We start from the raw sequence: 27,863 nt of genomic DNA on the forward strand, positions 1-27,863 counted from the left end.
CGTACCTCACTCTACAATACTCTGCAGCAACATATATGATATTTAATGTTATTTTACACGCCTCGATACGCAAGCGGCCCCGCAATGAGAGTCAAGTTCGCTTGGAGTCGCGAGGCTTCATCCGAACCGAGACCGGTGTTCGGAGTCGATGGAGTCGACGTTCTCGATTCCATGCTTCAGTCGCGCCATCCCTAGTTTATTCCTTTTTCAGCTAGCCTCGTTCCTTCACTTTACTTTTTCTCGCGTTAACCCTCTCATGCATGAATTAATGGGATGAAGGTAAGAATTTTAAATACAGCGTTTTTGTAATATTTGGGGTCCAATGGATCACCCAAAGCTTTATTTCAATAATTTACACCAAACACCATGGAAATAACACCATGTCCACTGGAGTGGACATCATGCATTAAGAGATTCATCCTATACATATCATTTAATTCACTGTCTTTCATTTCCTTGTGTGGAAAATGGCAAAGCAGTCTGGGCAAAGTGACACATTACAGTTAGTACACATGTACTTCGTTTTCCGCTTGCATTGTTCATCGCGGCACCGATTTGCATTTTTTATGTCCATCAGTTTCGGCCAGTGATTTCCCTCATGAAACCTGAATTCCGGTGTAGTTTGACAGACTTGCCGGCGTTTCACTGTAGGAGAGATTAGGCTTGGACGACCTCTCTTGACACTTGTTTGGTCATGGCTGCCAATACTAATCAGAGATCTTGCTACAGAAGCTTTGAAATCCAACAAAGGCAAGAAGGAATTTCCTGCTTGTCTGTGCAAAAACCAACAGTTGACAACAGTTAAGGCTAAGAAGTGGAAAAACACTCTCAAATACCATCTCTTGTTTCGGCAACGATGCGGGTGAAGTGCAACACATTGATCTACAAGGTCTACTCCTCCCATGTGTGTGTTATAAAATCCAACTCCGAAGGGCCGTGGTATGCTAATTGTTGTTTTGTCTTTCTTACTCCATCGTTGGGCCAGGTCTTGAGGTTGCCTTCCTGCACATGCTGAGGCAATGTGAATAGAGGAGTTATCAATCCATCGAGAAACTGCAATGTTGTTCTCGTTGGTTACTGAGTCAAACGCACCTCGTCCTTGCTCTTTTAGCTCTTTCTCGGAAGATAGTAACAGCTGAGCCCCTTGAAGCCTGTTAGCACGGCAAGTTCCTGTACCATAGATTCCAAGTTTCTGCAGTTCTTCAAGTAAAGCAACGCTGGTAAATAAATTGTCAAAAATTACTTTGTGATTTTTTTGTTGAATATCGTCACACAAACGAAGCACAACATTAGCGCATATACAAATCTGTGCTTAATATGAGGCATATCAAGTAAACATAAAGAAAAAAATAAGCATACAAATGAATAAATACATAAAATACAATAAATATTAATGCATACGTATAAACATACCGCATTCCATAATGTGATAATTGACAAAACAAGATCTAGTTCTTTGAAATGTGCCTAAACTCATATAATGTCAAACATTTCATTGATAACAATGTGGTAAGGAGTTAAATGACAATGGAAATATGTAAAATATACAAATGAACTAGATTCTTCATCTTGTGACAAGCATTAAATTCGGACACAACACGTTGTACACAAACAGTGTGGGAAGTAACCTTAGTGTTCGGTATTGCATGGAACAGGTGTTATATAGGAGAAATTTATATTCTAAAATATCAGAGTTTCAGCTCATTTTGCAGAAAGCAACAACCTTCGGTCTGAAGGAATTTGTCCAGCACATGAAAACACCTCCTACGCGGGCACAGATGTAGCAGATACGCTAAGGTAAGCATGAGCATGTTCACTTAAGAGTCAATTAATATTGCATTTCCATGACCGCATTGTAATCTAAATCGACTTTCAGCCAGTTAGGTTGTGTTACGTAGATTTAGTACGTGTTGAAGAGATGTTAAGTACAGAACAAAAAATGGCCAATTGGACACCAGTGGGATCCGAACCCACAACCTCCCGATTTCGCATTGATAGCTCTACCAATTGAGCTATGGTGGCCTCATTTTTTTTGTTTTGTTGGAAAGGATCTAAACTGTTCTCTACAACCCTCAGTGACTGCATGTCTTCGCATACAAAAGTAGCCAAACTCCTATGCATTTTATTTTTTCCTGCACTGTCTCTTGCGTACGTAGGAATGGAATTACTTTCACGATGTGCAACTGTATGTCCTTACGATGCGATTCTATAAATTTGATGTTCCTCCACCTGTGCAATAGATTTGATTGCAAATTTTACAAGTAGTGGATTTTCTACCTGGACTGCTAGTAAAATACTGCCATGCTTGGGAGGACTTCCATGGCATTATTGCTTCTTTCTTATTACACATATCAATAGAAAATATAGCGCAATAAATTTAAACAAAGATATACTGTATGTATAAGGAAACATACAAATAGAACAGACGACTCAGTCTGGAGTCTGAACAACAGCACAGTGGCGTTTCGAGTGTAGCCTGGCTGGAAGGTTTACTGAAGTTGTACCGGTGCTCCGCTGTGATGTCACGTAACCTCAAGAACCTAGTTACTATACAGTTCTAATCGTTCCGTCCCCACCACTACTTCACAGCCTTTGAAGTCAGTTGAAACCCTTGATAATGCAGTCTTCGGTGAAACGCCAGGACCGTAACATGCTCCTGGACCATGGCCTACAAGCCTGGAAAATACATCAAGATTTATAATGCTGGCCGTGAAAGCCTCAACTGCTATATTGGAATAAAGCAAGTTAAGCTGTAAAGAGATGTTGGAGTTGAATGAAGGGATTTAAAGCTATTAGTATGTGACAATACATGGCTGTATTTGGAATAAAACACTAAACAATCCAGAATGACACACAGATACCCCTCAATAACATGTTATTTTGTCAGGTAAAGTCCACGCAATTAGAGCGAGCACCCCTCTGCGCAGGACAAGGAAGGAACCTTGTAACAGGGAAATGGACATGGCATTGAATATAAAGTAAGGGAAAGGAACAGATATTAAGTAATGGAAAGGAACAAACATGTGTCAAATCATGAACATGGCACTGAATGTATGAATGAATGAATGAATGAATGCAGGGAATATGGGGGTGGGGACAATGACAACGACACTGACCATTCTTTTTCCCTTGTCAATTTACTCTGTGTAGGCAGTAAGTTCTCACTTTGCTTAGAATACAGTAAATAAGGGCAAGAGAGATACAAGGTTGAATCTAAAATAAGACATCATCAGGAAATCAGAAAACATCGAACAGTAGAAGTGAACTTTCACTGAGCGAGATGGCCATGCGGTTAGGGTTGCATAGATGTGAGCCTGCATTCAGGAGATAGTGGGTTTGAATCCCACCATCGGCAGCCATGAAGATGGTTTTCCGTGGTTTCCCATTTTCACACCAGGCTGATGCTGCGGCTGTACCTTAATTGAGGCTTCGGCCGCTACCTTCATAATCCTAGTCCTTTCCCATCCTTCTGTCACCAAACACCTTTGATGTATTAGTGCGACATTAAACAAGTAGGAAAAAAAAAAAAAAAGAGAAGTGTGCTCAATTTCCAATATCATAAATAAAGAACTTTAATCAACAAGTACAATAAGATAAGGAAGCGTAATCCCTGGGTTAGTGAGCTACCACACACGTGTAAATCTAAAAAAAAAAGAGAATTAGAGGGTACGTGACTGCACAGTCTGTTTATAGTGCTCAGGTCTAATTGCATAAAGTATAACAAACATATATGCAGTTAACATTTCGATGGCTCCAAGTATTAAGATTGTAAGTTTAAGGCTAGCCAAACTGAAATACGATCATCACCAAAACCATTAATTCAGTATTTTTCACCTGTATAAAAATATTACCTCCTGCTCCCCAAAACTTGGCAGCAATAGTTGATCCTAACATTGTCTCCTAGGAGAATGACAGCACAAATAAAATTGTAACTGAAGTTACGATGGTTGTACAGGGGAAAAGTTATGATGTTAATACTTGGAGCCGTCACTTTTACATAATAAGATATGAAGATCCTAACAGTCAGGTATTCAAGACATATGACATTTCAAATGTAAATGTATCACTACAACTTGCTTCTACATTCTTTTTTATTTAGTATATGTGTTTGTAATGGATCTCTTCTTTCATAATTTCATCAGATTTATTAGAACACCAACTTCAGTGAAAGTCACAGGCAAAGTCTGTCACTATCCAATAATAAAGTAACACTATATTAATTCACAATGGTACACTGCCCTTCAAACCTTGTCACAAGTAAATAATTCATATGACTCAACACAGACGTACATTAATGTTACACAAAATTTTGAACAATATGCAAAATGCACCATGTAGCCAAAATGAAATAGGTTATTAGTATTATACATCAAGTGTAAGAACAGATTATCGACATTTAACATATCTTACGTCTAATTTACAAACAGATGCACCCAACATTTTACCAGAAGAAAATCTGTCTCCTTAGTAAAAGAACATCCTGTTTCAGTTACAAATAAATATGTCCTTCATGAAAGAAAAATCCTGTTTTCTTCCTGGATAGAACTTCCATTGTGAAAATCATTGATTCCTCCATAGGCAATAAAAAAAAAAAAAAAAAGATATATTATACCAAATTAAGCTAACAAAATTAGAAAACTCTTACCTTCTTACATGGAAAGTTAGCAAAGACAAAACTGGTTGCGAGAAGTGAACCATACCTATGTCCCAAGCCGGGATGGAGGAGGAAAATAAATGGCAGAAAAAACAGTCATAAGACATATTCAATAATTTTGATAAATTTAGGTATTACAGTTGGAAGTTTCCTCTTGTTGGTTATTCAAAAGACAATTGTTATATAGTCAAATTACAAAAACGGAAGAAATGCTTGATAAACCACTTACAGATGCTATCAGAAAACCTTATCTGCACACCAATCATTTCATTGCCAGGTTGATTACAGCCTGTATCAAGTGGAAAACATTGCCTTCAAAAGGCTACTCAGAACTGTCCAACCAATTGGCTGCTCTTTTGTCGCATTATCCCACCCTCTCAATGCATTGCACTTTGCAAAACATTTCACTGCGTTAATTAAAACTTGCACCAGGCCAAAATATTTTTAACATCATAACAATGACCGTTACACAAACAGCTTCCTATTTGACACAGACTATATACATGCCAGGTGTACTGTATTCAAGACTTAAAAGTCACGTCCTGTATTATTGTCAAGTGGGATGCCGAAAGTCCTATGTTTTGTTATTTTATTTCCAGATTTAAAAATGTTATCATTTTAACCTCACATAGATAAGTCTGCAGATTCATGCACCACTGGGCTCCACTCCACTAACTGGTGTGCATTAATCTTGTGCTTCATATGGAATGTTGTACAATGATAAACTTAGGTATTACAGTTGGAATTTGCCACTTGTTGGTTATTCAAAAGACAATTGTTTAGCAGTTGTCTATATTATAGTGATTTTGTGTGACAATTAGTCTGGTTTGGTGAAATGTAAGTGGTGGTAATTCTCCACAAAAGAAGAAAATGCACAGCATGTAGTTTACAAAGTATAAAAATGAGAAGGCTTGGATTATATCTGTAACAAATAATAGTTTGAAAGTGCAATGTGTATGTTGCAAAGGAGACTTTTCTATAATTCATAGAACAGTATACTTCCACAGGGTTTCACAATAGCTCAGCAATGCAAATCAAAATTACTTCAAAATGTAGAATTTCTTGTTAATGGTACTGAACAGAAATTAATGACAAAGTGAATTAGCATTGGGCTGTCATAAAATATAATTTACTGAGCTCGATAGCTGCAGTCGCTTAAGTGCGGCCAGTATCCAGTATTCGGGAGATAGTAGGTTCAAACCCCACTGTCGGCAGCCCTGAAGATGGTTTTCCGTGGTTTCCCATTTTCACACCAGGCAAATGCTGGGGCTGTACCTTAATTAAGGCCATGGCCGCTTCCTTCCCACTCCGAGCCCTTCCCTGTCCCATCGTCGCCATAAGACCTATCTGTGTCGGTGTGATGTAAAGCAACTAGCAAAAAAAGAGATATACTTAATAATTTTGATTGTTCTATAAAAAAAAATTTGACACATAACAGCAAGCAAAATCAGGTAGAGCTAAGGCAGACATACAGTAATAATGATTAACATTTTCACTCCAAAGAGCCTTCAGAAGCCGCACATGGTGTAAAATACCGTGTGCGATTGGTATCACTCGATATCTTCAAGTTCACGCAAGCTTGCGTCACCTTTGTGTACCTTCAAATGGACTCTTATCGTCTGCCACCTGAAATTGTTATGCTGCTTGTTTAAAAGAGCCTAACATCGAAGGTCATCGGCCTCCACCTGAAATTAGGTTTAACAATCTATTTTTACACACTTGGCCTCCACACTGTGTTTTTTGTGGGAGTGGTCTTTAAGGCTGTGGGTGCCTCCTCGTGGTAAGTTGACCAGGTCAAATACACCGGTGCGTGCCTTCTCAAATTACATAAAAAGAATGAAGTTATAAAGTGATAATAGTGTTTCTTAGTAGTTGTTAGTTTAAGTTTTCTGTTTTGATTGGACACTATGGACAACCAAGAGGGAAAATTTTATTAGTTTATTTTTCTACTGAGTTTCAGCTATTTATATGTACTTTTAAATTTTAAATATATGTCATTAATTAATTTTTAATGTTGAATATTTTTCAATTATGAAATTTTAAATCATATCTTTGAATTCACAACGTTTACTGAAGAATAGACTGACAATGATTGAAATGTGTGCTAATATACTGCAGAAAATATTATGACTTCAGCAACTCTATCGGCAAACATAAAAAAGCAATAAAAATTATGTAAGTGTATCAGGAAATATTTTCTACCATCTTTGTGAATCTGTTAAATGTTTTATTAATGTAAAATAGCACTTCTAGTCATATGAACACAGTAAATAAAATTTGGTTGAGGGTCGCCATATATATTCATTTCTTTTACATACACGAAACAACTGTGCGCGCTGCCCCACGTTAAAAAGTATGATTAGCTATCTTGAGGGTTTAAGATTTTCCGAACATATTTAAGATCCATAATAGGAACCATATTTACAGAGTAGTAGGTTTCCTCCCAAACCCCCCAAAGGGCCAAGGCCTACCAAGCGTCTGCTGCTCAGCTGGAAGACCTGCAGATTTCGAGGTGTCATGTAGTCTGCACAACGAATCCTCTCGGCCGTTGTTCTTGGTTTTCTAGACTGGGGCTGCTATTTCACTGTTAGATAGCTTCTCAATTGTAACTGCATACAGAGTGGACCTCGGAACCAACGCCCAGTTCAAGGCAAAAATCCCCGTCCTGGCTGGGAATTGAACCCGGAACCTCCGGGTAAGAGGCAGGCAGGCAGGCCACAGTTATACCATGGGGCTGGCTATAATCTATCTGGACATGTTAAAATGACGAGTGATGAAGGAATGCAGAAACAATCTATGGAAATGCCAATGAAAGGGAAGAGAGACTGAGGACAGCCAAGACTGAGATGGATGAACTTACAGTAATCCAAAACCACATAAAACAGCAGAACCTGGATTGGAAGATACTGTTGGTTGGGGAGTGGTGGAATGATAAGAAGAAAATGGAGGAGAACCATATGTGCCCCTACCTAGCCGTAGCTAGAAAATGGGAATTGGTGATTCAATATCCAGCTGTGAGCTTGTAGTTAATTTCTAGCCCTGGCCACTGACACTTCAAACAAGGGTATTGGAAAATAATTATCTTCATTGATGATATCACAAACCATCATAACAGAGTTTGCTGGAAGAAATGTACAGTATTCTTCTTTTTATTATAATACAGTTATTGGCTATATTTTCAGAATTATACGATAGATTATTGGTTTTGGATACTGTACTGGAACATGATGAACCAGCATTGCGGGACGGTGATACTCCGAAGAAATCTATTTTTTTTTTTTTGCTAGGGGCTTTACGTCGCACCGACACAGATAGGTCTTATGGCGATGATGGGATGGGAAAGGCCTAGGAGTAGGAAGGAAGCGGCCGTGGCCTTAATTAAGGTACAGCCCCAGCATTTGCCTGGTATGAAAATGGGAAACCACGGAAAACCATCTTCAGGGCTGCCGATAGTGGGATTCGAACCTACTATCTCCCGGATGCAAGCTCACAGCCGCGCGCCTCTACGCGCACGGCCAACTCGCCCGGTAGAAATCTATTTAATAATATAGACTTTTAGAAGAATGTTTGTTCATATTGGCTGATAATGTTGATTTTGGTTAAATATGAAATGTATGTATTTTTGCTATTGGTTTAACGTCGCACTAACACGTCAAAGGATTTCGGCAATGGAAGGATGGGAAATGGCTAGGATTGAGAAGGTAGTGGCTGTGACCTTAATTAAGTTAGGGCTGCTGACGGTGGGATTCGAACCCAGCATCTCTCGAATGATGGCTGACAGCTACAAGACCCTAACCGCAATGCCACCTTGCTCGGGACAGCTTTTCTTATTTATAATGGTGTGTGGCCTCCAGAGGTGCTTGGTGCATGTCTTCCGACTTGCCACCCATAGGTGAACTGCATGTCTGTGAGCATGGGGCCCCACCTAAAATGAATTCTAATTCTGAAGATAGCACAAACCCCCAGCTCCCAAGCCAAAAGAATTAACCAATGAAAATTAAAATCCACGGCCCAACTGGGAATTGAACCTGAGACCCCTTGTACCATAGGCTAGTATGCTAACCATTGTACATTGCTAACCGCTGTACAGTAAGTAGCTCATGTCAGTGTGGCTAATTTTAGTTACAAACATATATAGTGTTTGTCTCGGTGGTGAAATAACACAACATGCATAGAGAGGGAAATATGCCATATTGCAACAAAAGAAAATGCAAGCAAATATACTACCAACAACTCATGGCAAACAGGGTCAAATTAAATTTTGAATTAAACAGAAACGTACAGCTATTTAGAAGGGGGAGGAAAGAGGGAGTAAAATAGTTGTTGGCTTTCCATCTCTATGGCTGATGTTCAAACCTAGTTGATTCCGGGTTTGGAATTTCTAATTTCTGCTCAAAAACAAAATGAACCAGGTTGGTTCCAGTGACCCCAGAAATAACTGGGGAGAAGCTGAAGAAAGAATTTTAAAATTTCCATATAGCTATTGCCTTACAGAGAAAATAAGATATAGACATAGAATCCTTTAGTGAGGCCAGCTTGAAAATGCTTGACCAATGCATACAAAAAGAATCGTTCAGTAAGGGGCACGCAGCTGTGAGCTTGCAACTGGGAGATAGTGGGTTCGAAGCCAACTGTCCGCAGCCCCGAAGATGGTTTTCCGTGGTTTCCCCATTTTCACATCAGGCAAATGCTGGGGTTGTATCTTAATTAAGGCCGTGGCCATTTCCTTCCCACTCTTAGGCCTTTCCTATCCCATCCTCGCCATAAGACCTATCTGTGTCGGTGCGATGTAAAGCCCATTGTAAAAAAAAAAAATTAAAGAAAGAGAAACCAGATTTTGATATTCTTATGTAATTGGTTAACTAAGAGTAACACAACAAACCTAGTAAAACAGATGAATTTATTTATTGTCTTTAAGGTTAGCAACATAGACTTTTAATAATATTTTGGTAAGTTTTTGATTAGAATGAAAGCTTGTATAAGGAATATTTACATATCTGAATAATCAAATACAAATGAACGCAGAAATTTATGTCCCTTATTTTCAGATTTCTCTCTATTATTCCATGTCTTTTTGATCTCAATACTAATACAGCAGCCTACATATAGTATTGTAACTACTAATAATTTATCTCTTTTCCTTCTTAAAACATAGGCCTATAAATAAAGACAAATCTCCAGGAATATGTAATTTTAAAAAATGACTTACGGTACTTCATTGTACTGGAAGAAGTTTTGTGCTTAACTCTCTCTGTAAAATACCTTTTTTTTTTTTTTTTTTTGCTAGTTGCTTTACGTCGCACCGACACAGATAGGTCTTATGGCGACGATCTGTAAAATATCAATCACTGAGGAAAACATATAATATATCTACAATTAACATTTATGGGAATAACATATAATAGACACATGAAATATGTGTGCTTATACGAAAAATATCAACAAAAATTCTCACACTTATATATACAATTATAGCAAAAATTTGACATCACACAATGTTACAATAATATGATCACTGGTAACAATTGTAAGGTATTACACAAATTGCATTACAGTACATAGAATTATTTAATGCAAACATGTAGTTAACACACAGCATGTACTATAATACTGCAAAAGCATGGAATGAAAGCTTTTATGTTCCATACATATGCCCAGCCTCCTTACTAATGAATGGTACACCTTATACATAAGTGTACTATGACCAGTAAATATATATCCCTTTGGCTTCTTACAACATATCACGACAAATTTCCATAAATATGAAATTTTTTTCAAAAATGACATGTACTTCATTCACAATATATTCAATGTTGGTTATGCCTGGTCACAAAAATTGATGAAAAATACTGAACATAGCAGAAGTATTTTCCTAAACTTCCATTTGGAATAAATTATACTTATGCCTATTCCAAGAATCATCATTATCATCAATGTTCCACTCCAGTCACCTGGGTGTGGTTTATTCCAAGAATATTAAACCATTCTCATATTTCCAACTAACATTACAGGAAGGTAAGAAATACCAAACTTTTCTGGCAATTATGTACAGGAGGAGTTTTACAGGGCTCTATCTTAGGTCCTTTTCAGTTTTTTGTACAAATAAATGACTTACCTTACAACATAGGGTCCAATGCCTGTTCGGTTTTATATGCAGATATTACTACATTTCTAAACAAGGCAAAAATAGTCAGAGAGAGCTCTATGTACTAACAAAGAAGGGTCATGGCAGTTGTTTAGGAGAAAACTATTTTAGTCTTATTAATGATCGTCGGAAACAAAAACTCCTTTGAAAGATTTATCAGCTATAGTGCAAAGGTGTGGACAAGAGAGGGAGGAATAGGTGGGATGGTGTAGGCTTCCCTTATCCATCTACAAGCAGCGCAATGGTCACAGCTCACAAGACAGATTTGTGTTGTCCGTTAGAGTATGTTGCATTATCTATGTGGTGCAAAAGTATGTTTACAGAGCGAGTAAGTTCGTACAGTATGGTCACCCTTGACAATGAGAAGGGGTAATTGTGAAACTGTAAAAGTGATTACTTTGGAATTTCAGAAGATGCAACTACAGGTGAAGAGTGTGTTATTTGTGAACAAATAAAGAAACAGTTATCAGGAAAAGAAACTGTAATAACAAGAGATGAGTACACTTGCGAAGCATCAGATGAGGAAAGTGATAATATCATGACTGAGTGATGAAGCAATATCACCAGTGGCAGATGTCCACGGGAGCAGTTTATCTTGTCAGCCATCCCCTCCAAGTCAAATTTTCCAGAATGATTTCTGGCTGATGCGTATAAGATATGGACAAAACAACCAAGTTAAAAAAAATTTAAATCTTGGTCCTCCTCTTCTGTCTCACCCTAGATTAGCAATCGATGACACACTGAAACTTACAACAGTCTTGGCACAAAAAAAGAAAAACAAAGAGTAGGACTGTGTTACAAAATTTTGAAAACGCTGTAGCTAACAGCCTGCAAAATATGACAAAATCTTGGAGTGAACATTTTATTACAAGTAAACATTTTATTACAAGTGAACATTTTATATCGAAGAGACAGGATAACACCTTAATACATGACCATACATTGCAACTCTGGGCAATGAAATTTAAGAAGGGAATTGATCCTCAACAATTCCCTGCTATTCAAAGCTTCCAATTCGTGGGTAAGAAAGTTTAAGCAAAATTATAAGGTCGTTTGTTGGAAAATAACCCACAAAGTTAGCAAGCAGTTGGTTGAAGGGGCTGCTGTTATTGAACAAAGGGCTTATGAATTCGTGAGACAAATCAAGTCTCTTATTGAGAAATAACACGTTGCCAGATCAAGTAATTAATGCAGACCAATCAAGATTTGATAGTTGCAATTTAGACGAACCCTCGCAGTGAAGGGAAGCAAGAACATCTTTGCTGCTATGGATCCAACTGCACTAATCACACACTCTTATATAATAATGCCAGGGATCGTGATGGATGGTACGCTGCTACCCCATTTGTATGTCCTTTTATCAAAGCCCATTGGCCATTTTCTTGCAAATATGACCAATTTACTGAACAGCAAGGAGTTTGCAAGCAAATATTACAATATGACCAAGACTGATTTAAAGGTCTTCCAGAACAAGCAATGTGGCCAAATATACATACAAGTACTAACGTTCTTCTTTTGGCCAACTCCTGGGCAGCCAATAGAAATGAACTATACAACTCTACAGTTACTGAAGGCATTGAATGCATCAAGAAGCTAATTCTATAATTGTACAGACATTGTACAGCCTGCCGATGTTTCCTTCTTCCGTCCAAACAGAAAGTATTGTGAAATTATTATTATTATTATTATTATTATTTTTTTTTTGCTATTTGCTATATGTTGCACCAACACAGATAGGTCTTATGGCAACTATGGGGGACAGAAAAGGCCTAGGAGTGGGAAGGAAGTGGCCGTGGCCTTAAGGTACAGTCCCAGCATTTGCCTCGTGTGAAAATGGGAAACCACAGAAAACCATCTTCAGGGCTGTCGACAGTGGGGTTTGAACCCACTATCTCCCGGATGCAAGCTCACAGCTGCGCAACCCTAACCGCACAGCCAACTCGCCCGGTATTGTGAAGTTTAACAGATATAATTACGGTACCTTCTGACAATGATACCAACATATGGTACATAGACCAATAGTTAGGCTTTCAATCATTTGTGCATTTCTAATTCTCAGCAGCAAGCTTCTCAATTTAATGCTATTCTCTAGTGCAGCTATACCAAAGACTTCCCTGGCATATTTCGAACAACTTTGAAGCACTGCTCTGGAGGAATATTAACAGAAGTGTGTTTCCACGAGAAATGTGACTAACCTGCTTTCATTAAATGTGCACGCTGCAAGAAATTTGTATGTATGAAACATGCTGTTGTTGACTTGCGCATTTTTTGTCTCTGACTGTCTAGTCAGGCCAGAAAACTATGTTGTCGAGTGTTTGATGTCATGTTTTTGACTATTCATTGCAAATACTACATTTGTTTCATAATATTTTACATGATGTCTCCACAGTCGTAGTATTTTCATAGTCACTGCGACGACATATCTCCAGCTGTAGTAATCCATGGTGGCTGGAATTTATATGGTGTATTACATTCTCCTTCACTACATATTAACATAATTGCATAACTGCCAACCTTCCTAACTGAAAAACCGGAGGATTCGACGACGGGGTGGGGTGGGCCGTTCAGTTATAAGTTACATGAAAAAATCTGGATTTTCTTACTAACAGGCTAAGAAGTTACTGCAACCATTTACATATACAATTAGAAAACATCTATTTTTTTCTTTTTTGCTATTTGTTTTACGTTGCACCGACACAGATAGGTATTTGGCGACGATGGGATAGGAAAGGCCTAGGAAGTGGAAGGAAGCAACCGTGGCCTTAATTAAGGTACAGCCCCGGCATTTGCCTGGTGTGAAAATTGGAAACCACGGAAAACAATCTTCAGTGTTGCCGACAGTGGGGCTCGAACCCACTATCTCCCGATTACTGGATACTGGCCGCACTTAAGCGACTGCAGCTATCGAGCTCGGTGAAAATATCTATTAAATTATCTATTAAATGTTCACCTACTTAAAAAGGCATACATGTGGATCCCTTTTCAGCAGCTAAATTTATTAGATGGCAAGAGCATCCTACAATTAAAAAAAATACAACCTATTTCCCTTCTCAACAGCCCTGCCACACCCATCTTTGAATCCGGGAATATCTTCCTAAATAAAGGACCAGCTTGATCGGAATGATTAACAGGGAGGTTATGTTCAATACTAAATGACACGGGCAGTACTTCTAGAAGTGTTACACTGTCAGTGTCATCATCCTTACATTTGCAATAGAGTTTCTTGATTTTTCAACACATTGGGCATTGTCTTTATGTTTCTTTGTGCACACATGTTCTAAAATGCCCCCCCCCCCCCCCCCCCCCCCACCTCACCATGCAAGATACTGAATCACACTTAGAAACATTACAAAAAGCAAATGTTGAGCCTCTTCTTCACTCAGTTTTATACCGAAAGTTATCACTGTACACACTTTAAAACGGAAGTCACATTCCTTCACCATAATACCGAGGAACAGACAAAATCACGCAAGTCCAATTTACGAACGTCATTGTATAGATCCGTATTGATACAGTTAAAACTAAGAAACAAAGTTAGGTTTGGGTCCACCCAATCAATACACGTCACTTTACAAATTAACTGAAAAATGAAAAAAATTAGGGACATGTTTCGTCTCTATTTCTATTTTATGGCTGATGAAGTCTCAAATAGACACGAAATAAGTCCCTAAATATTTTTAATATGTTTTTCATTAAATGGTTCACTTGTAAAGTGACGTGTATTGATTGGGTGGACCAAAACCTAACTTTGTTTCTTAGTTTTCTTAAAATCATGCAAACCGAAAATCACAATAGCCTACCGGCCTATTAATGTCAACCTCTCACCCACAGGCCATTATGCAAAACTTACAACACATGCTAAATAAACGATCAACGATTTCAAAGATGTTCGATGCCAACTAAACGTGACGCGGGAAATTGTTACGGACAATTATCGATGCAATACACAACTGTGATATCGAAACACACTTCAAAAACACATAAAATGAATTTCTAATAGATCTGTTCGAAGGGTGTCTGGTGTTTGTAATCTCACACTTTTAATCCAAAATTACGTGTGGGATATTTGAAATATTGGGAGAATTAATACGTTAAGCGGGAGGGTGGGAGAAATGGAGTAAAATCAGGAGTATCTTGCCTAAATCAAAAGAGCTAGCAGCTATATACTGGCATGACAACATATCGTGAACCTCCCTTGCAAGTAAGCAAACGTTGAACAAGGCAGCTGAATGAACCAGTAAATAATGGACAGATTTAGATCCCAAATTGAACTGGAATGCTCACATACACTTTATTTTAAACAAACTATCAAGATTAGCGTATCAGATATAAAGTTCCTGGTAAATATCTTTAAACACCTACTTTGCAATTTTTCACAGTATTCTTCAATATACAGTAGAAGTCTACTGTGGGGAAACTGCAGTCAGATTTCTGAAATTTTACTCCCCCAGAAAATGGCATTTACACATTTTAACAAAATCACCTATGACTTCCTATTGCAGACCTCTTTTCATTAAGCTTGTTTGTAATGACTGCTGTGAACACACTTAACACATTTATAATGCACTTCTTACGATACATGCAGAAACCAATAAAATCAAGCTAAGAAGTTCACAAATATAATACCATGTCATTTAACTAAGTCTATGTAGCACAACATAGGCTACAACAGACAGGTTCAAGGCATTTCATAGTTCAGTTAAGATTAATTTCAAAAATTGCTTCAGAAATGAGGATTCTTCTCGAACTGCTGAAGTAGCCAGATTTTGGTGTATTTATGCTAAAAATATGACTGTTTCAATATTAAAATGGAGAATAGAAGTATAAGGTTGATAAAACAAGAATGTTAGAAAACTTATTTCAACTGCACATCCTAGCTTAAAATATAACCAGAAGTATTGTGATTATATACATATATTTACAATATAAAGTACAGAATTAATACTTGTATAGTTATACATTGAATGAAACCTGTATAAGCCTTACTATTAAGTGTAGTATCCGCATTGTATTTTTTTTTTTTTTCCTAGGGGCTTTACGTCGCACCAACACAGATAGGTCTTATGGCGACGATGGGAGAGGAAAGGCCTAGGAGTTGGAAGGAAGCGGCCGTGGCCTTAATTAAGGTACAGCCCCAGCATTTGCCTGGTGTGAAAATGGGAAACCACGGAAAACCATTTTCAGGGCTGCCGATAGTGGGATTCGAACCTACTATCTCCCGGATGCAAGCTCACAGCCGCGCGCCTCTACCCCGCATTGTATTACTATACTGCATGTATACACTTGTTCAAAGCCGTAGGAATCTTCCTGCAGTTCACTGACGTAATTCTTCACATTCATGGTCGCTTTTCCTGGTTGTGTGTGCATGAATCTGAATGTTATCTGTTGAAATAGGTGAATATCCAGTTATGTACAGAATTTCAAGCTGCATCTAATGCCATTAAACAAAAATAATGTTAAAAAGTAATCGAGTGTGAAAATGTTCATATAATGGAAAGTTGTATCTAATAAAAAATCATTGCATGGAACCTATCATATCATAACTTCCATTTCATCCTCATTATGTTTGTAATTCTTCACTGCTGTTAAGGAAACATTTCAGCTCAACGTAGATAGATGTGTAATTTTAAATTTGAATGATAAAGAAATTCAGCATGTCTCTTTCCTTAAGTCATCTTCAGAAATTGGTATGCGCAAGCATGAAAAAGTGAGACGCTGGCCAACGTCTTTACTATTAACTTTACATGGGGGTGTCAAAGCAAGGCAAATGGTCTTCGGATACGGAAGTTATTTTTAAAACAAACTTCAAGTCTGTATCTCTCGTAGTTCTTAATTTATGATAGGAAGAACGTCTCGTTTGTTTAGGTTTCAAGCACGACTCTGCTGGCTGGCTGATTTGCCAGTAGAGATCTCCCAAACAGTGCACATTTAAATCTCCAGACAGTCGTATGCAGAGAGTGTTCACTTTATCGGTAGTAAAATATTGATCAAATAAAAGTCAGTGATAAATGTACAATTCTTGAGGACAAGTGGATTGTGTTTGTGAAGTCTATGTAGTTTGCAAGTGCATATGTGTGTGTGGAGGTTCTTAGTTCAAAGAACTAAGGAAGAAGGGTGCACAATGTATCCTCAAATTAAGAAGAAATGTTCCATAGTAATAATTGTCAATGATAATAATTACTTACATCTTTCCGCGCTCATGTCCGTAGTGCAGTGAGAACTTGAAGTTCGCAAGATATAAAGCCACCTCTAGGATCTTTAATAAAGTCCCTTCTGACTCTGTTAATGACAATTCGAGCATATTCCTTCGTAAATTGATATTTAATTTTAAAACTTCCGTCATCTAAGAGAAATAGGTCACTGTCTCTTAAAGTGTTTTATTTTATGAACATTTCCAGCCTCCATAAACTCGAAATGTTCTATCTTCTACTGTATGTTAAAAATATCGTGGAGATCGTTATTTTCCATTTTTGCTCAATGGATAAGTTGGATATTTCACAACAGTTATATTACTGCAGACAGTAAATGCCACTAAAATAAACTGATCACTCGTCGTTTCTTTTTCGCCACTCACTGCTATAGAATGCTTATACAAGGGTCCTGGTCTGTATAAGCACATCAGTGAATAACTGTAACAGATGTATAGACAGGAGGCTTATACATGGGTTTATTAGTAACAGATTGCACATAAAATGGTGTATAAACCTGGTATAAAAGTTATACACCGTTCATTAGTAAGGCTGAGCAGTCTTAGGGCCGGTATTATAATGAAGGTTTAAACTGAAAATTGAGTTAAACTGTAACTTAAGTTTAAACCGATGTTGAGTCTTTTAATGGCCGGCCTAAGTTAAACTGAGGTGAAGAAGGAAACGTACGATCTTGGTAGCAGTGACTTGTGAGAAAAGACGATTGTCGACAATGTTTTGCAGCGACTTGCAAGAAAAGATGACTATCGATAATGTTTTTTTTACTTCTTGTAGGCAAAATGGTGGATATAAACAATAAACGTTGTCCTAATTTTAAGTGTGGGGAAATAGAATTGCTTGTGCAATTAGTACAGAAATATGTATATACAGTAGAAGCTCGATAATTCGAAATCGGTTAATTCAAAATCCTGCCTAATTCGAAGCAGCTCTTGTTCCCGGAAACATGAGATACAGTTTTGCATGTTATTTGAATTGTTTAATTCGAAATACGGATAATTCGTAATTCGAAGTACAATGTCGGCCCCATTACCGAAATTCAGACTTTTAATTCGAAACTGCCTTTACATTTTAAAACAATAGTATGTTACAGAAATTTCAACTCCGCGTCATAATAGAACGCGCGTTCCGGAACGTGGAGGGGTAGCTTTCCGCACTTACACTCACTTTGGTGGGTCTACAGTGCGCTTCATGATTGATAAGTTGAACGAAATCGGAATTCTTTTGTATTCAACCTTTTAAGGAACGCCGTAATATCACGCAACAGGCAGTGTGCGGGAAAACAGAATCCGCGAACACTGGCGATGCCGACAGTTGGCGAAAAAACGTGGCTCATATAATAAATTCGTAGGCACCGAACAATATTGTCATTGTCGGTGAAACTGCATTGCTTTATTTTAACGGTCTTATGGTTTTAAAGGAGAAATTGTCAGCCGGGAAATCATACAAGGGTGAGGGATGGGGGTCATAGTAGTGCATTGCAATGCACATGGAAGCGAGAAACTTTATTCCCTCGTTATAGGAAAGTTCGATAAGCTACAATGTCGGGCACTTTCCATGCCAGTACAAAGCATCTAAAAATGCAAACAGTACAGAAATCCAAAAAATAATGCATTTGCACAGGGGAACCGGCATAATTTATCCTCGTCTTTGAATTGTGCGATTTTTTTTCTTTCGTTGCGTGAGGTTATGTTTGTCAGTGATTTATCCAAGTGCATTATTTGAACATTGTAAATGCACCTTGTTGGATACATTTCAGAAATAGTTTTTTCCATGGCATGTGAAAGGTTTAAACTGTGAATTGAGGTGATTGCATGTATTAATGGGTCTTAGAATACTTTGTGACGCGCCAAGTGTTTACATTTCTGAAGTACGAGAGAAGTGCCATGGCGGGAAATCGTAGGCTACAAGGATAGAGTCATAGGAAAGTTCGATTTTAAGGGCATCGGGTACTTTCTGTGTAAATACAAGGCATCTAAAATGCATACAGTATAGTAATCCAATTAATAAAGCACTTGCACATGGGAGCCAGCATAGATTTCTCCTCGTCTTTGAATCGTGCTTTTTTTTTTTTCTTTCTTTCGCTGCGTGAGGTTACGTTTACCAGTGAGATATCCGAGTGCATTATTTGAATACTGTAAATGCACCTTCTTGGATACATTTTGGAAACAGTTCTTTTTCCTTGGCATTTGCAAGGTATAAACTGTGAATCAAGGTTAACTGCATGCAGTAAAGGGCCTTAGAATATTTTGTAACACGGCAAGGGTTGGTACTTCTGAATTGTGAATTGGCGGTTAATTCGAAATCACGTAATTCGAAGTCCGATTTTTGAGTCCCAACGACTTTGAATTAACGAGGTTTTACTGTAGTCCATGAAACAGTGGCCTTATGAATTCCTCCGAAATCTCCCATTGTAATAAACATACTACCGGAGGCATAAAACTGCAATGCTATTAGTAGCTGACTGAGGGGTTCTACAGCATGATTTCTGAAATAGAAGGAAGTTACTTTATTCTCTAAAATTTAGACTTTTGATATTCAAACAGTTCAAAAAGTCATACATTCTTACCTTTTCGTTGTATGTTTTATTCCAGTACCAATTTGCTGATATAGGGTTATGACGGTCTGTTCTGTAAGCCTAAACCTATTTAAAAACTGTTTTGTTCCATATGTGAAAGTGACGTGACCTTACTCATAAAACTCGTGGTGCCCGGGGTCATTCAATAATTTAAACCACTTCTTCATCATCGCTTAGTATTTCTTCAAACACCTCAAAAATATCTTCGAGATCCATTTGTTCTGCCATTTTGTAAAGTTATGTGTTCTTAAACTTCAATTTAAACACTAGATGAGTGGCAGTAAAATTAATCTCTAGGTAAACTTAAGATTAAGTTTTATAATACGCAACTAACAGATAAACCGAAGTTTAAACTGAACCAACAGTTTAAACCTCTATTATAATACCGGCCCTTAGTAGTAAACTTTATCCCATAAGTTTATATCATAATTATTTCTCTCTTGCTTTATTTCATTCCTGTATAAATGGTATACTTACTTCATGTATATGCTAAAATATGCTTGCCATCTTCATCCTCTGTCCAGTAAATCAATAAGTCAAAATTAATATTACAGTGCAGAACACTGCATAAAGATGGCAAGTTTCTTTCAGCAATTCAGTGCAGTATTCATCAGCAGTGTTACCTTCATTTGAACATTCATTCTAGAAATTCAGAATAGAAGTTGGTCTAATACTTTCCCATGCAAGAATTTCTCTGCTAAGGATATGTTATTTGCTGCATTATATCTCAATCCATGGTAAATCAGGCTTTTACTGTACTTTAACATTTCCAAATTTAATTTAGAAAGCAAGATTAGTAAAATTTATGATATTGTGAAAATAAGTTATTGTATGCTTTTTTTTGTATACTGTCAAATGTACACCTGTTTTTAACTAATTTAATTCTTACAATCAGCATACTGTATTTAAGAAGTTGTTCTAAAATTGTGAAATTATAAATACAAAACACTGATACATATGAGTATTCCAATAAATGTTTTGACTCACTATGAAGTATTTAGGCAAACTTAAAAAAAACCTTGAAGCAAGCATACAAAAACTGGAAGTATGTTCTTCATTGCAATTAATTAATCAATAATGTTATTTGATTCACGTCCCACTAACTACTTTTAAGGTTTTCGGAGACGCCAAGGTGCCCGAATTTAGTTCTGCAGGAGTTTTCTTTTACGTGCCAGTAAATCTACTGACACAAGGTTGAATTATTTGAGTACCTTCAAATACTACCGGACTGAGCCAGGATCGAACCTGCCAAGTTGGGGTCAGAAGACCTGAGCCTCAACCGTGAGCCACTCAGTCCAGCAATTAAATAATCCATCTAGTAAAATGAAATGAAATTCCAACATCATTAACATTAGTTATCTTACACTTATATTTCTTATTATTTGGCATCAGTCAATACATCAAACTATCTAAGATATTAATGTATGAAGGAGATCATGTAATTAAAAGACTGAGCTTACAGCCCAATTTTCAATCTCGAACTAGAGAAAGAGCTATCTCAATATTTCCATCATTCAATTCTTGCGTTTTCTACATTTTGTCTTAAAAAAATATATGAAAATATACACAAATATTTCCTATCCCATCATTGTGTATTAAAATTTGAGGTATAAATGCTCTTCAAATTAATTAGGTCAATTAACAAGAAAATATTGAATCTGTATAGAGTATTTCTCAAGTATTCAAAACTAGAGAATCTTCAAGCTTATAAAATAATTTGAGCACAATCATGAGCTATACACATGAAATTACTGAAGCCCAAAGGCTAAACAGCATAATGTATTAACTCCAGTAGTAATACAATGTAATTCCAGGATAGTAACACAAGTGTTTTAAATAACTCAGCCTTAGAAGTAACAGTCATTTCAAGCTCTCCCACTTTCCAGGATAGCTGTCACACTATTAAATATTTCAACAATATAAAATAATACTATACATATTATACTAAAAGAATTAAGACTAATATACCCAAATATCAAATTTTCACCTCATTTCATCACAGGAATGCCAGCTAAAGGACAAGGGGTGCTGAAGGCTCAAAGAACTACCAATTGAAAGTGATGTGTTCAGGAACAGAATGTTATAATGACTTGATATCCAAATGAACAAACATGGGTAGACAATCCTCAGTAACAAACCTACTTTTTGCCCAAAAAATTAATAATGAAAAAAAAAGTTGAACACTGCTGACTTGACAACAGCTTGTATTGGGTGTTTACAATTAAATTTTCTCTACCTGAACCACTCTAGACAGGAAACGATCCATAGTATGCATGCCAAAGTTGGTAGGAATTGCAGGGTTCATTACTATCATTAGACCCATGACTGACCACCAGGTGTAAGATCTAACAGGAAATTAGATTTTGCAACAGGGTCATTTTTTCTTTCACCAATATTTCTCTAGTTATGCCACCGTCATCTTTTCATGTCAGCTCAGTAGCATGTACAGAAAGTATACATAAATCCACGAGAATAATTACCAAACCTTTAACATGTTATTAATTGCAGAATGATTTAAATACACATAAAAAACTTAAATGGTGAAAGAAAGACACAGTCTGTCCATAAAAAATGTATATGTTTCTTGTATAGCAGACAATCCTTTCAAGACCCACACAAACTGCAACAGTGCATTTCAAATTCTCAAATGAACTAAATAGGTACTACTTTATGCAAAGGGAACATTAATGACTCAAAGGGATTATTAATGTTCAATACAATATAGAATACAACAGAATAAATCAAGGAGTATATATAAACACATTTTTCAATTCACAAAACACATGTGAAAAGATAAATCTGCCATAAGATACTTGCTTGTTAACATACTTATTGGTAACTTTAGGAAAGAAATACGTTTATTTATTATAGGACTCATTTCTTCCATAATCTTATAACACTAAGATATAAGAGTTTCAAGGAGAAGATAAGAAAAATGCTTAGTGTCATTATATGACAAGGTACATTGCAAGATGAAGGCATTACATACCATTATCAACAAAATGCAAATTATAATTATATATATAAACGAAGACCTTGGCAGTCGCCCACGGCTCCCCAAGCATTTTGAAGCTGGCTTCATAATTCAGACAATTTCAATGGAAACAGATTAATTTTCTGGGTATGATACAAAAAACTACATACTAAGCATATTTAAGACTAAGTTCTTTTTGACTTCGATAAACATGTAAAAATTTTATAACAAGAAAATAAAAAACTATAACAAATTTGCATTACAATTATTTTAATAGTAGAGTGAAACCTTGTTTGTGAGTTTCTCACTTCTATGTTTTCCACATTTGTACATTATGTTAATAATTGTACTACAGTTATACATCATAATAATCTTAAATGTACGAGTTTTTGGATTTGTGCAGAATAAATTATATTCCCAACAAGCCGTTTAAGCTCATTTATATGCATATTGTCTTAATACATAATTCTGCATGGTATGAGTCAGTTGTTGCTTAAAATTATACAGCACTGGACATTCCAACCCTCTTCAGAAGGGCGAGAACTTGTGTGGCACAAGGTCAACAAATTCTGTATGCCCATTTTGCAGTGGACCCAACAATCTTGGGTGTTCGTGCCAAGTTGTGGTTGAAAGGAGAGGTGCAATGCAAAATGAGATCCAACAAAAAAGCAAAAGGAAGCATCTCTCTCTCTCTCTCTCTCTCTCTATTCAAGGAAAATTACACATAATTGAAGAAGAGCAACAACACCCTAATGAATCAAAAGCAAGCACTGCATGACACCTCAACATTCTATATTCCACATTAACCAGCATTACTGCCCATGAAACTAAAATTCGATGCAGTACTTCAAAAGCCGGCCCCAGCAGAGAGAAGTGTACACCCACACAAAGTGAAAAGTTGTGAAACTCGAGAAATGCATGTTGACTTTGTTTCAACAACAGCAGAAATTAAATGTTGAAAATTTATGAACTACTTCTGGATGATTATATCAATTTAAGGAGAGATGAAAAATGAATAGTGGTAGAATTTGTGGTGAAGCCAACAGTGTAGATGAAGCTGCAGAAGAACACTGGAAGAACGCGGATGTATCGGATAAACTGCAACATCTGGTGACTGGGTAGTCTCAGAACCCCCTGGTGTTTCAATGGGGTAAAGTCCTTTCCTATGGGCTATGAAGCCAACAAAAAGGCATGAATGACTGGTAACATATTCACTGGCATAACTTAATGACTGCATGTGCTATGAAAAGAGAAAAATGGTATTTTTACTAGGCAATTGCTTAGCATATTCAACAATAAGAGTTGGCATTCTTATCTGTGAACTGTATGAGATATATTCAGCCTCTGGACTTGGGCACCATTGCTGCCACTAAAACATAGTATCAGAAGATGCTTGCTCAACATACCATGATCCTAATCTGGATGTCTTACAAATAATTTACAAAGTTTAGACTATTAGTGTTCTTAAATTTTAATTTTAATTTAAATGAAAAGACAGCCTTCTACAGTACATGCAGTACAAAAGTTTATTAACCATAAGTTTTCATGTTCCTATAAAGTTCTGTATCCAATATTTTCCATCTCCTTTGCAGGCTATGCAATTTATATGCACTGCTTGTTACCAGCTGCAGCCAGAGAGAGCATGAAAGTACTTCTGCAAAGCTGGAATCAGAAAAGAAAAAACTGATGATAAAACTATCGAAGGTAGTGGTGAATTGTTCCAGAAACGAGATGCTTGTGATTGGGCAAGAAATTTCAGATGGAGTAGATTCTACCGATTATGTTGACAGTGATGATGAATGAAGTTGCCATGTGTTCCACTCCAAACGACAATGAAATCATTATGAAAGCTGTTCTGCCAGATGAAAGCATCGGTTCTGATGAATCTGAAGTATCAGATTGTGAATCTGTGGACCCTACACAGCCTCCCACTCTGGAAGAAGTATTTGATGCACAGGAGATAACCTAACATTAAATCAGATCAAAAACTGTTAGTGATAACCAGATGTGTACAATGACTGCAGATGAACACTTAATCGAGACTTGCAAAAACAAACCAAAATTGATCACTTTTTAAAATCTCAGTAAATCCAGTTGTAATTAAACCCAGGCTTAGTAATGTTTTTATCAGAATATGTAATACGTATTACTGTATAAAATTTATTTTTCTATGTAAAAATTAACATTCATTACAGTACTTTCACATTAATATTTTTTTTCCATTTAAATTTTATTTTTAAGGTTCTCCTTCAGAAACATACAAACGAGGTTCCACTGTATAATGAAAACACAACAAACAATGTCACACTGATAGGACTCCCATCATCTCTGTTTTTCATTCTATATTTCCTTTTTAAATAAATATATTTACAGAAATCAAGTCATGGTGTTCACCTGAAGTTTAATGGTGTGCCACTTAAGCTCAATTTATTCTTACTAACTTTCAGTTTTGACGAGCATGATTTAGTTTCAAACATATAAAATGAGTCTATCCAACACAGTAACTTTAGATTAAATAACTTACAGAAATTGCATTTGTTAATACCATGTTTGGGTAATGATCACAATTACCATACATCAGTGATATCCTAGACAAGATGAAAAACCACACAAAAATAGAGGGATTTTACGAACATCTGTTCAAAATTCAATTCGATAAAGGAAACTGCAGACGTGAGATTAACCCAAATACTATAGAAGTTTTAGCCATAGAGTAGTCACAAAAGAAAAAACTAATTTGGAGGTAAAGTGTGTTGTAAAATTGTACATTGTAATATTCTGCATAATATTAGAGTGTGCTTTCTATTACCTTAGAACAGAATGATTATTACACTGCCAATAACTTAACCTTCATTCACTCGTGTTTTAACCAAGTTTTATTAAGAAGCATACACACAGAGCAAGTACAACAAGTGAATTAGTTCATAAATTAGGGAGAAATTGATGAAAACAGTAAGATACACGAGCAGTCACAGGACAAGAAGTACCTACTCTAGTTTTTCCAAAGGTCAAAGTTTGTAGACACTAGTACTCAACACTGTTCCACATTACTGGATATGAAAGATGTCACATGGTGATAGGTGTGCAGCACCACTTCTTAAAAGAATAAGACTTGTATGAAAGTTTATAACAGTAGTCTGTAGAGGGTGCACAAAATTGTAGTTCAGATTAGTTAATAATTATTAAATTTATTTCCTAAGACAACAAATATCATTATGTATGAAAACTGACTAGTTTGGTCACCCACGTGTAGAACATAAGATTATCAGCACTAATTCAGAAAATCTGAAGTTTTTCCCTTCATACAGATATGTAATTTTCAGTATTTTGAACATGACAAGGTGGAAGATATACTTTCAACAAAAATTAATGTTGACAACAGGATGCAACATCATCCCGATATAGCAATAAATCCAGAAGACTATGAACACAGAAATATGTTCATACACTATTGTGCTCCTGCCATTAACAAGGGATAATATTTTCTATGGTAGTAACACCGATTTTCAAACAGATTTGTGTGGAAATTATTGTAGCACATTTCTGCTTCCAGGTGACATTGTTTTCAGCAGTAGTATTGTTTCCACCATTCTAGTGGCACATGTTTGCCATCACAGCTCAGTCAGTTGAGCACGCAGTAGCTTATATTACAGAATTTCTACTGTGCAATTTAATACGTGCAGTCAGTATTACCGTGTGTGGTAATTATTTTAAGCTGTGGTGTGAGTGAACACTGGTGGTAATAAGAACCAAAAAAGATGGAAGATGTACCTTTGCCAAAGGGGAAGATAGCCATTCTGGAATGTGTAAATTTATTTGTATCCTGGAACATGTGCTCAATTAGTTAACACTCTTGGATTCACAGTTTCTACTTTGAACATTATAGTGAAAAACAGGTCAAGCATTGAAATAGAGCAAACCAATTTGGTTTAATAGCCAAAGAAAGTAAATATATGTATGTATAACAACATACTATGAGTTAGATAAACTTGTGGCAGAGAGGTTAGTTTCTACGAGGTTATTAGTCATTCCAATCGATGGTACCATAATCTGAGCAAAAGCCTTACAGTCTATTTCAAGGGAAGGGACTGCCAGTTTTATTGTGTCTAGTTATACATTTTCCCCCTATCAGTCCCCTGAACAGTGTAAAGGAGGAGTTTTACTGCAAGTAGCAAGTAGAAATACTCCCCTTGATGTGCTATGCCTTGTTAACTGAATATGTTCTCATGTTAAATTCTGTTTTTATATTCAAGATTTAATACCCAGGTAATAATAAAAAATAAATAATATAAATTTTACACAAAACATTGTACATATTCTGGATATGATAGTTTCCATGGAATTAGTCTGAAATAATATGGCACTAATGATATCGGAATAAGTTTCTAAATATATAAAAATTGACAAAATTGCCAATTTACAGAAAAGTGAATTAGGGCAAGATTCATAGTATACTTTGGAAAATACTTGAGCCCCTTCAGAATTTTGCAGTAAGTAATCGCACTGTGCCTAAGAGGCATTTGATCTTCAGGTAACACCAAGACACACACACACACATACATACATACATACATACATACATACATACATACATACAAAAGAAATAAAAAGGAATATAACAAAACAATACTACGTCAATGGCTGGTATAATTAAAGCTACTTTGCTTTTTATAGAAAGAGGAGTCCTAGATGTTTCACTTATAAATAAGGCTGGACAATGCTTATAAAAATACAATTGAGAATGCATTATTTATGCATTAGAGCAACGATTAATTCTGTAGTAAGATGGTAAAAATGTATGTCCATTTCTAAGTGGATGTACCTTTTCGTCTTTCTTGTATTAATTTACCATCAATGACATTAAGGTCACATTTTACAATGTAGTACACTAATTTAAAAAAGAATAAAGTATTAATTATTTTATTCAGTAATATTTCACAATGTTGAGAACTTTTAAACTATTCCCATAAAACCTGCATGATCAACTTCTACCATCCCACTACACAATTTACATACAATGTTGCTTTAGTCAGAATTATCCCAGCACATAGGTTCCACCTCCTTCAATGAATTAGGTACCTTAGGTGGTATTTGTATCTTGGAAGAAGAGCTGAATGGCCCAAACCGCATGAGCACATCAACAGCACGTACAGCAAAATGATAATAGTTTCCTTCTTTAAACTAAAACAAAAGAGAAAAATACTATTAAAATAAGCATTACATTAGATGCAGAAAATTATGGGACAAACTCAAATGAGATCTTTTACAGGACTGTTTACAATAAATTAATATAACTACTGCTTTAAGGA

General features: G+C 36.4%; 1 protein-coding gene across 3 annotated transcripts in view; it reads right to left on the minus strand.

Annotated features, from left to right (window-relative positions):
• Positions 1-352: 352 nt before the first annotated feature.
• Positions 353-27,863, minus strand: part of LOC136864676 (activating transcription factor 7-interacting protein 1) — a 251,456-nt gene continuing 223,945 nt past the window's right edge. For 2 of the 3 annotated variants that reach the window (XM_067141985.2, XM_067141983.2), the window contains one exon: positions 21,262-27,735. In XM_067141985.2, coding sequence (XP_066998086.1) covers positions 27,580-27,735 — 156 coding nt within the window. In that variant the 3' untranslated portion in view covers positions 21,262-27,579. Of the gene's footprint in view, positions 1,218-21,261; positions 27,736-27,863 lie in introns of those variants that run through there. The other variant, XM_068226381.1, reaches the window with a different exon arrangement.

This window comes from Anabrus simplex, chromosome 2 (genome assembly GCF_040414725.1).
Source record: "Anabrus simplex isolate iqAnaSimp1 chromosome 2, ASM4041472v1, whole genome shotgun sequence".
Classification (NCBI taxonomy): domain Eukaryota; kingdom Metazoa; phylum Arthropoda; class Insecta; order Orthoptera; family Tettigoniidae; genus Anabrus; species Anabrus simplex.